This window comes from Zerene cesonia, chromosome 9 (genome assembly GCF_012273895.1).
Source record: "Zerene cesonia ecotype Mississippi chromosome 9, Zerene_cesonia_1.1, whole genome shotgun sequence".
Lineage (NCBI taxonomy): Eukaryota > Metazoa > Arthropoda > Insecta > Lepidoptera > Pieridae > Zerene > Zerene cesonia.
Window position 1 is genome coordinate 5,221,108 of NC_052110.1, and position 11,646 is coordinate 5,232,753.

General features: G+C 32.9%; 1 protein-coding gene across 1 annotated transcript in view; it reads left to right on the top strand.

Annotated features, from left to right (window-relative positions):
* The window catches only part of LOC119828991 (trafficking protein particle complex subunit 10), a 12,257-nt gene extending 4,437 nt beyond the window's left edge, over window positions 1–7,820 (top strand). The window contains exons 6-15 of the mRNA XM_038351336.1: window positions 242–477; window positions 765–947; window positions 1,213–1,623; window positions 1,915–2,398; window positions 3,007–3,183; window positions 3,511–3,741; window positions 4,919–5,179; window positions 5,381–5,462; window positions 6,144–6,272; window positions 6,602–7,820. Of these exons, the coding sequence (XP_038207264.1) occupies window positions 242–477; window positions 765–947; window positions 1,213–1,623; window positions 1,915–2,398; window positions 3,007–3,183; window positions 3,511–3,741; window positions 4,919–5,179; window positions 5,381–5,462; window positions 6,144–6,272; window positions 6,602–6,735 (2,328 nt within the window). The 3' untranslated portion in view covers window positions 6,736–7,820. The remainder of the gene's footprint in view (window positions 1–241; window positions 478–764; window positions 948–1,212; window positions 1,624–1,914; window positions 2,399–3,006; window positions 3,184–3,510; window positions 3,742–4,918; window positions 5,180–5,380; window positions 5,463–6,143; window positions 6,273–6,601) is intronic.
* Window positions 7,821–11,646: the final 3,826 nt, after the last annotated feature.

Sequence of the window (11,646 nt, forward strand, 5' to 3'; positions counted from 1 at the left end):
AATGACAGATTCGAAATTCAAATGTAATATTTTTTTATAATTAAGTGTAACAGTATTTATGGCCAGACTAAGTATCTATTAGTTATATATAAAATTATTTATTATTATCATTTTTGTTCATAAGTATTACGATTAATTACAAAAAATCGTGCGCAAATGTAAGTTTTTCATTCCGTAGTTTTCTTAATAATTAAAAAATTTGTCAAAACACAAGTCATTATAACCTTAAAAAAAATTCCAGCTGCACATATTAGGCAAGCTCTGCGGTCTGCTGCCCGGTTCCCCTGAACCAACATCAGAACAACTACACCTTGTAGTTATGTTATCAGCGGGGATGGGGGACACTGAGAACAATAATAAGCAATCGCCCACAGTGCGGTTGAAAGAAGCCCTCGGCAGCAAGACCTGCTTCCAGCAATATTACTTAGAGCTAGCTGAATTAGCCATGGGCACATATAAGCATATCGGGAGACTGAGGTGTGTAATTTACAATTACTTCTCATCCTAGAATATGTATTTAAAAATGTGATAAATTGAACTTAATTTTTTACACTGTCCAGAGTTTTGTTTATATTAGAAAATAAACTTTCTTAAAGCAGTTATTTCATATTTTTTAAGGAATGCAACATTCTTTATTTTTTAAATTGTCATTCATTTTAAGATAAATCTATACATATATGTTTAACTTAATAAAAAATAGCAGTCTTTTTCTCAGCACAAAATTTGATTTCTTTAAGTAATATGATACATATTGTATCTTACAGATTCGCACGACAAATAGGAAGAGATTTAGCGGCGTTCTATTCAGAATTAGGGGAGACTAGCAAAGCAGTAGTGTTCCTTGTTGACGCGCTACGATCTTATGAGGAACAAGACTGGAGAGAACTTGCTGCACAGACCCGACTCGAATTGGTCGCCGCTGCTAAGAAAATGAACGATTTTGACAGGTAAGACGTGTTGTAAAAGTTATGATATAGCGGGTTGGTTTCTAAAAGTACCTTCATTTAACATTAATCTGAGGGAGTTAAGCAAAGTCAGATCTGACACGAATTCAGTGTTGGCTATAATGAAGGTTTTTAATGTGTATTAACACACACAAGGTTTTTTATGGTTATTAAATGTAATCCTTTTCCCGTTCGTATTTATAAACAAAAAAATATTCCGTTTTTTTTATGATAGTTAATAATAAAAAATCTGTATTTTTTGTTATAGATATACCACACTGTCGGCCAGAATAGCAAGCACTGCCGAATTAGAGATTCTAGTCAGACACTTCTATTTTGAAGAGATGATGAAATCCATCAAAGAGAATCTCGCTGAAAAAGATTCCGTTCAAACCGAGCTCAATGATTGTTTTCGGATAATCTCAGCAACTTTACTGCCGTCCGAACGTGGTGTTTACATCACTGATAATAAGGTTGAATGTCGCTTGGTTGTGGAGAGCTTCCTGCCGAAGGACGTAGTTTGTACTCGGTCAGCGATCTGCATAGATATATACGAAGACAAGCAGACGGACATACGGACACCGGTTAAGAACTATAAGACTGATTTAAGTAGTGTAGGTACACAGGCTAGTCCGAAGAAGTCGAATGATGACGTCACACCTAGTAATTTTATCACGAGGTAAGTTGCTATAGCAACAGACTGCTGTAGATTGCCATAGACAAATGATAGTGCCTCGTAATATAATGGATACATGGTTTACCAGTTACAGACCAGAGTTTTAATGATGCTTAGCATGTTCTTTAATTAATTATTATTTTTTTGTTAAAACATGGTTAATTTTTCTAAGTTAAGTGTCCTATAGTTTGCTTTTATAGTCAAAACTACCCATTTCATTTTGTTTATCTTTCTGAACATGGATTTATCTCAACTATCGAGCAAGTAACAGCCATTTATTTTTCTTGCTTTCAGTATAAGACTGGACGATTTAAAACCTAAGAATCCTCTACTAGACCCTATGCACATAACCTCGAAATTACACTACAAAGAAGACAAATCCCTCCAGAAAGCGACAGTCGAATGTCAAAACCCAAAGATGATTCTCAAACGATCAGATAGTGGGAAATACAGAAAACCATCGGCTCCGATACGAACGAATTATGACCATTGTTTTACAAATGAAAATATTATAATTCGCCCAGGTGTAAATGACATTGTATTGGAGTGCATAGCAGATAAATGTGGGGCATTCAAACTTGGTCTCGTTTGCTTATTGATAGAAGGAAAATTGGAGTTTATCTCCAATGCGTTGGTTAATACCAGAATGGGTTATGAGGTGGTGACACAGGGTGTGAGTGTTTATTTGAACAAGGTGGAGCCAAAGAAGGATTTGGTCGCTGGCTTGGAACACGATATGGAATTGGTTGTCAGTAACGGAAGTTCTAGATTGCAAGAGGTGAATATGTTTTTGTGGCCTTTTTTTAGATATCTTACATAGATACTCATGGCCCCCGGGGAAAAAGCCGTAGGTTCCGACGAGCCGATTTAGTGAAGGGGTCACGGGAGCTGGTTAGTATAGTAACGGATGTTCTAGATTGCAAGAGGTGAATATGTTTTTGTGGCCTTTTTTTTAGTGGGGTAATCTTACATAGATACCCTCAGCCCCCGGGGAAAGGAGCCGTAGGTTCCGACGAGCCGCTTTAGTGAAGGGGTCATGGTCAGGGTTAGTATACGTCCGCGGCCCATGTTTGTGTGGCCTAATAATCTCCATTCGATCTAGTTGATGCACAGTATAAGACAATTTCATGCAAACATTGTAGTTGTCATAGTTCAAAAAGAACATTGGTTAGTTTTATCAGGCTATGGGTGAGTCTTCTGATTGTCATTACTTTATTTCTTATTTTCAATATGTCATAAAACCTATATAAAATTACTTGCAAGAAGTAAAAAAATAAAATTTCAATACCAACAATGATACACGTTTACTCCTTTTTAAAGACTTTAGACCATTTATTGCTACCATCTATCCGAACCAAAAAAAAAAAATGTTGACTCCAATTTCAGAACACAATCCACTTGAGAGCGTCCACAGGGCTGCACCTTCGTTACGGCGCCAACGCGGCGCTGTCCCGCGAGCTGACCATTCCACTGGAAGCAGCTGAACCCTTCCACACCAGCAAGATACCGTTGAGACTGTTCGCTGTTCTGATGCCGAAGAGAGAGAAGAGCATAGAACACACGGTATGTAATGTTTGCACGTAAATATACTGTATAGACTAGCCACTCGTCTCCGCTTCGTTTATAGTGATCCAAGGTAAAAAGACACTTATTTTAGGATATTTCATGATAAAAAAACAAGTATTTTATTTCTAAATAAATGAATAAGTAAAGCATAATAAGTGCAATGAATTTATCAAACACACTTATCACATGAAAAATAAAATCTATTAAATTATAAAGGAAGTGATGAAATAAACTTTGGTGCATAAAGTTATGCCTGTATTCATCTTCATTCCATCACAGACATAAAAACTACGTGCCTTCTCAATAAATGCACTATTTTCCCAGGTATGGATAACCTGTCCATGGCTAGAATCAGTAATGGAAGTGCCCCTCCACTTCTCCCCCCCAATGATAGCGGCATGGAAGCTCCTAACATCGAACACTAGGAAATTCGTCCACGTCACACTCAAGTCGACTGTCGCCCATTTCATTCAGTTCATATTAACGGAGCCTAAGTTAGAGTGTGACGGCAATACAACGGTGTCCGATTTGAATCCGAAGAGCTGCGAGAATATGGTATGTGGGTTGTGACGTCATTTTGTTGAATGCTTTTTATGGTATATAACATGCAGTAATATTTTGCTATTGTCTGTGATAGACTATTATGACACGCTTTTAAAGTCATTTGTGTTTATTTTTCTATTACACATTATTCATTAAATCAACATTTCTTTTCTATAATTTCATCATTATATATTACTAGCTGCGCCCCGCGGTTTCACCCGCGTAAGTCCGTATCCCGTAGGAATATCGGGATAAAAAATAGATGTTGGCCGATTCTCAGACCTACCCAATATGCTTACCAAATTTCAGAGGAATCGGTCAAGCCGTTTCGGAGGAGTTTGGCAACGAAAACTGTGACACGAGAATTTTATATATATAGACTAGCTGTGCCTCGCGGTGCACCCGCGTAAGTCCGTATGCGGTAGGAATATCGAGATAAAAAATTGCCTATATGTTATTCCAGTTGTTCAACTATCTACGAACCAAATTTCATTGCAATCGGTTTTGTAGTTTTTGCGTAAAAGAGCAACAAACACACACACATCCTTTTTTTAATTTTTAGTTTTATAGCATTGAAATGCTTTATAAATAAGAAATTTTGAAAGAATAGAAAAAAATTCGTGGGGTGCCCCTTAGGCACATGAAACCGAAAGAGTAGAAGAAATTCGATTACTGTGGCAGGATCACGGGTGGCCGAGAGGCTAGGCGTTGCTACGGTTAGGCAAGAAACGCAGGTTCGAATCCTGCCTCGTGATCGAATTTTTTCTATTCTTTCAAAATTCCTCATTTATAAAGCATTTCAATGCTATAAAACTAAAAATTAAATTTAACATAGGCCGCGTTCCATCGATACAATATTGTAATCATTGAAATAATGTTTCGTATTGGTTGTGATGGTTCCTTATCATCTTAATAGATGGCGTGGGGTGCCCCTTAGGCACATGAAACCGAAAGAGTAGAAGAAATTCGATTACTGTGGCAGGATTACGGGTGGCCGAGAGGCTAGGCGTTGCTACGGTTAGGCAAGAAACGCAGGTTCGAATCCTGCCTCGTGATCGAATTTTTTCTATTCTTTCAAAATTTCTCACACACACATCCTTACAAACTGTCGCACTTATAATATTAGTAGGATTATTATCAAAGGACTCGTTTAAAAACAGCTTATTTTGAAGTTAATATCAAATTGCAGAGAGTAGCCTCCGACGGTACCACCGCATCATTCATGTGGGAGTTACTCAAGGATCCCCTCGTCAAGGCTGGACCGATGAAAGCCAATTTCACAGTACAATACCGGCTATTGGAAGAGCACATTTCTAGAACGTTCGCTTGTCCATTTGATATACAAGATTGTACGACTTTGTTTGTAATCAGAACTAAATTGGAACCCGGCAAGGGCTCGGACTTCTGTAGGGCGAGTCAAGTATGCTGCTTGCATTTGAATGTGCAACGGGTAAGTCATTATTAGTTCTAGAAAAATAAGTAAACATTATGATCTTTTTTATGTATGATGGATTTACCCCTAGGGGGTTTTTTAATTGTGTTCAATATTTCAGCTGTGTAATAATTATGAGATGTGATTTTAAAATGTTAACTGATTATTTTATCTGCATAATAGCTTTGAGGTACGATTTAAAATACGTAATACTTTCAGGTAAATGAAACCGAATACACGTCATTGATGTACGAAGTGTTGGCAGATCAGACCATGTGGGCTGTTTTGGGGAGGACTGCTGGTGGGTTAAAGTATTTAAATGCTTACCTAAAATTTATGTTTCATTCACTGCTGATATATATTTTTTGTCAATGTGTTCTAAAGTTTTTGATATATTGCGAACCTTGAAATTTAGTCCTTCGAGCCCGACGCCGTCTATATTTTACTAATTCTTCCTTCGTAAAACGCTTACACGATGAAAGTTTTTTCATTTATTTATTAATACACTTCAAGAATATTTGAAGGGTGTGGTTCTTTATTGGGATCAATAGTCAGTGATGACTTTTATTTTCTGTATATATTCCCACTAAAGATTTAACGCAGGTCTCATCGGTTTTGGTTTTAGACACTAAAAATACGAGTACAATGAAATATTAAATATAGTTTAAAAAACTAAAAACATGCTTTAACGTTAGAATTAACAAAATTTTCTCACTCTATACAGAATATAATAAAGGAAATTATTCGCTCCTGGCTATCCTAAAAAAGGATATATTAAGATCGACTCATGAAAATATTTTCATAATGATGTGTGTCAAATATTGAATCAATACTTAAAAAAAATCAATACTTAGAAAAATATTGAATTATTCACAAGGAGTCTGTAACATACAAACCTACAAACAAACTGATGATGATAACAGATGCTTATAAAAGTTGTATAAGGGACATTCATACTAGTGTATACCTCTCCAATACTCAGGTGTAATATCAATGGAGATGAACGCGGGTGAACCACAATGCGTCACGTTAGACGTCATGCCCCTAGTGGCCGGCTACCTACCGCTGCCCACTGTGCGCCTGTCCAAATACATCGCCGCTAATACCAAAGGTATAATCAAGAAAATTTTTATTAAAAAGAGATTTAATAATAAGCAACACATATTCAAAACAATGAACATAAAAAATACGTTACTTGATTCCTTAAAACCTAGGGATCTTCTCAGTTTTGTTAATCTTCTAGGTTTTGTTTTTACGGTATCGCCAAATTTGACCTAAAATCTGTTATTAAATTTTATTTTTGATAGTACTAAAATTGTGTCCTCTCAGACGACTTTTGACTGGAATAAAACAAATTTCTACAATATTTTCTGGACATCAGTATTATTATAATTAAATTTCCAAAAAGCTAACATTAACAAGATAAATATACATTTTCAGACCCAAAAAAGGATATATCTGCCCACCCCCGGCTAGAACCGTTCAGTCCGGGGCAAGTGTACCACGCGGGGAAGACCAAACAGGTGCACGTGCTCGCACCAGCACCGAAGGAGCACCTGGATATCACTGTTTAGTGCATGTCATTGATGTAAGGTGAAGTGTGACGTTGTACAAGCAAAGTGATTGGTCTAAAGTGAGGTGTGACGTCATAAAGGAAACAATCCGTATAAAACTGTTTGGTGTGATAATGGTGATGTCATAGAATATCCAAATGAAAATTATTTGCATAAGACCTCAGTATGTTTCTGTTTACTGATCATGATTGATTTAAAGCAAATGTTAAAATCATATGGGAATCCCTTAATAAAATAAATATTAGTCATAGTGACATCAAAGGGGATTGAATATCTATATTGAAATTGTAAATTGAAAATTAAAAACTATCAACTGACAAATCAATCCTTTGGTTTCATGTGGACACTGATATATTACATGGATATGGAAATATGTACACATACAAAACGAAACACCTAACTATTGTTGCATAATATAAAGAGTTGGTGATTGAACAGCAGGTATGTATGTAAAATTTAAATAAGCATTAACTTGCTTAAGAACCTTTTATCAATTTTCAACAAAAATGGTACACTTTATATGGATGTATTTATTTATTGTCAAATACAAAGACAATTGTTTCATGTAGTGAATAAATTTAAACTTGCTAGGTTTTGCCCTTTATCGCCGCACTTCAAAGAATTTTACATTATTTTAGTTAACTTTGAAAATGAACGTTTAATTTGGTTAAGTTTCAAGCTATTTTATCATTCCAGAAATAATTATCTCTTAGAGGAGTTTATTATAACTAAATTCAAAATCAATGTGATCTTTCACTTGTACTACCACTGTCTTGTCCTTCCTTTTGCTAACAACCTTTCTAGCAACTATATGCTTGTCAAAGTCTTTGAGTTATAGCTGTTGTTGGAACAATCAAAATTTTAAATAATCCTTAAACACAAGGTAAATGCCCATCACCAGAACTGACATTCAGATCCTATGACATACAGAGATGCTCAACGAATATAAGACTTAGCAGTCATCTAGTCTGACCCCAATTCATTGTTGCTTAACTCAAAGTTTAGTTTAAGCAAGGATTGCTTCAACATAGTAAATAGCCACTTTAAATCGCAAACAACTTGTGTCTCTTATTTTTGACATACATTAAACAGACACATTGAGGGTTATAATATTCATGATACTGTTGCCATTTTCAACTAATACTCGTATCATCTTTTTTTTATATTATAATATATTATACTTCTTACAAATAAGTTAGTATCTTTGTCATTGACTGAATCGTCTGTGTAGTTGCTAGCCATAGAGTACATCGAAATTGTATATTAATATTAATAACTAGGCATGTTATAAATGTTAAATTATTCTGTGTGTAATGTCGGACCACTTGTATTTGTGATAAATGTTTTTGTGTCGACCTATAATGTATATATCTCTCTCTGTAGAATGCAAATAGGAGAAAGGTATATTTAAAGCGAAATATTTAAAACTTTAGGTTTGTGTTTGATTTCGTTAGGTGCAATATTGAATCACATTTAATTTGTGAATGTCATAATAATTCAAAATGTTTTGTAAGTTTTCAAATATTTCAGTTACAAGAAATTATACTATCCAGTATTCATGAGTGTTTTATATTGTGTGAATTTAAATTAGGTGCTGCAATAACTAATGGTGTTAAGATTTCATTGTTTTTCAATAGTTACAATTTTAATTTTAATAGATCCAAATCTTACAAAGTTAACTAAGTCGTTGACAGTAACAATATGCAGATTTTAGTGGTATTTTGCAGTGAATAACTTTTTTTTTAATAAGTTATGAAAACTTTATTATTATTTTTCCTAATTAAAATAGGCTATGTTAGTTGTTTATAATCATTCAAATGTTGATTTGGTAGTTGATTATATGTTGGCTTACGGTGATTGTTATTTTTTTATATAAATTATTCATTTGTTCTATGTGTCATTTAGATATTATTATTTTGGTATTTTAATGTTTTATGATGATTAAATCTTATTTTTAATGGTAGGTAAAATACAAGTAAAGATTTATTTACATTGCTGATTTGTTGAGTTCCACTTCAAGAAGTTTGATACTGGTGAAAAATTTATAGAATTTCATCCTAATATAGTAAAAACCCTCAAAGGAGGCCTGTGTCCCAACAGTGGGAACATATAAGGGCTAATGATGATGATAGTAAAAACGACGTGGTAACAACAACTATAAAATATGGTTTTTAAATGCAATACACTTCCAAATCTGTGAAGACTTAAAAAGTGGGATCTATTAATTAGACCTATTTAAATTTTTATTTGGAAAAATTACGCAATATCGTTATAATTATAATCATACATAAACATTAGATTTACTAGATAATAATTTAATTGCAATATTAGAAACATATTTATATTATAAACCTGATATAGTGTTTTGGTAAATAGTATGAGTGACATATTTTGCCCTTTATAACATTTTAATAACAATTGAATGTCTTTTACTGAAGACAAGTTCAAAGAAAATTTTCACATTAGTTAATGTTTGCTTTAGATTTCAAAACCAAAGTATATAAACCTATTTATTCCATTGAATTGCGACAAACATTTCAATATTATAAGAAAAATATACTCATATATTATTTAAGTAGAGGTTTCAAAATATATTTTCATAATTTCAAATAATATGTAGACATAATAGTTATATGCTTTCATTTTCAAAAATGATATTTTACTGGTTCTATTATATTATTAGCATTAATCAGAAATTATAAAATTGTTGTTGTATATAGTTTTAAGTTGTATAACTGAAGATTGTATTTATATTTCCTACCATGTATAATACTTAGCTGTCAATAAAAATGTTTATTGTTTTTTGTGTTTTACTGCATTCCCAACCCTAGATCAATCAAGGCCACACTGTGTTTTCATTTATATTAGAATGCATTTACGAAAATTTCACCTAATAATGGAATTTTAAATGTGAATGTAAGATGTGTTTAAAACACCTCAAGCTTAACAATATTTGAACATCCTTAACAAATAATTTAAAAATTTACAGATTTAGAAATATATCATTAATCTGTAAATCTGTCAATGTAACGCGATAAATGATAGACGCGAAAATAAATCTTAGTATTATATTATTATACACCCTGATATTGGCAATTGCATGTTGGTTGGTGGTAAAAAGCCTAGCAGATAAGTTCACTAATACAGAACATATATAGATAACACATTTTTTTAAATACTTATTTATTGCAGTCCAAACTGAACACTCTTTAGTCATTTTAGTGCTGAGAAATTTTGAAAGAATAGAAAAAATTTGATCACGAGGCAGGATTCGAACCTGCGTATCTTGCCTAACCGTAGCAACGCCTAGCCTCTCGGCCACCCGTGATCCTGCCACAGTAATCGAATTTCTTCTACTCTTTCGGTTTCATGTGCCTAAGGGGCACCCCACGCCATCTATTGAGATGATTAAGAACCATCACAACCAATACGAAACATTATTTCAATGATTACAATATTGTATCGATGGAACGCGGCCTTTGTTAAATTTAATTTTTAGTTTTATACATTTTAGTGCTGTTCAATATCAAAGTGTATTCAAAGTTATGCTGTCAAAGATATAGAAATAATATTTAAGGCATGGTTAACTAAACTTACTGTCTACTCAGATTTTGTGATCTTATGTATTATCTAACAAATTTATAATTATATATAGGCTATAGAATCGTAGAATCTAATTCAAATAAAATACATAATTTCCATATAATTAGAATCCTATCGTTTATTATACTATTTGCAATTAAAGAATGATGCCAAATGCCCATGAATAAACGACTATCATTTATCAGATTCAATTAAAATTTCAACTAGGTTATTTTTAAATTTTATTATTCGTTGAAGAAATTATGGACTAACGAAAAATGAAAATTTAAATTTATAGCAATTGTCAAAACTTCAAAATCAAATTTTGACATTCTAATTGTCTAGGGATTGCCACAATAGAAAAAGTGTAAGTATATAAATAAAAGAGGAAATATTTGTATGTAGCGAAACACTTGAAAATATTCCATCTACTACCTGTTTATTTTATATTATGTTTTTATAACCGCCACTCCAAAAAAACTCTATGAATCCAAATTTCAGGAAACATCGACTTATTTTTAAATCGAGTCAATCCGGGTAATAGTGAAATATATAGGAAAACTTGAAGTCTTTATAGTATAGAAAATATTGATTTAAAATGAAACCTGTCTTATAATTGAAACATATACAACCAATGTTTTTTTGCACTTATTGTTTGTCCTATGATAATTTATGCATTAAGTATCAAAAATATAAAGTACCAAATCGGATTAGAATTATTGATGACGAATTTTTGGAACCTGTGATAACGTTAAGATTTAAAATTCAATTCTTCATAATAACAAACTCTGCTAACAAAAATTATATTTATAAAAATCTTTAACGTATTTAAGTAACTGAACACGAGTACACCGTCATAAAAGGGGTCTCTTAATAGGCTTCATGATTCTATCAGTCATTCTGACTTCTAAACTAAAGATTCTAACTAACTGAATACGATTACATTTAATTTAACGAAAATTTAAGCGCAATACGTATCATTTTGACTGAATAAAGAAAAAAGTAATAAAAATATATCCAACTTTTGCTAGGATTGTACTCATGTATGAAAACGAATTATTGAATAAAACTGTTTATTGTACACCATATATAGAATACATTTAAGAACTTAATAGAATATTGGATATTATCAATACACAGAAAAAGTCGCTGGCAGCTATCTCTATCAGTCGTGAGTTAACCCAAAATAAGACAAAGAGAAAAATGAATGAATCATGGTGGTGCACAATAAATAAAACTTACAGAAGCAAATTTGTTGTTATAAATACTGTAGGTGTTTACTACCACTGAACAAAATACTACCTGTACCCAATACTCATGGAGAAATAT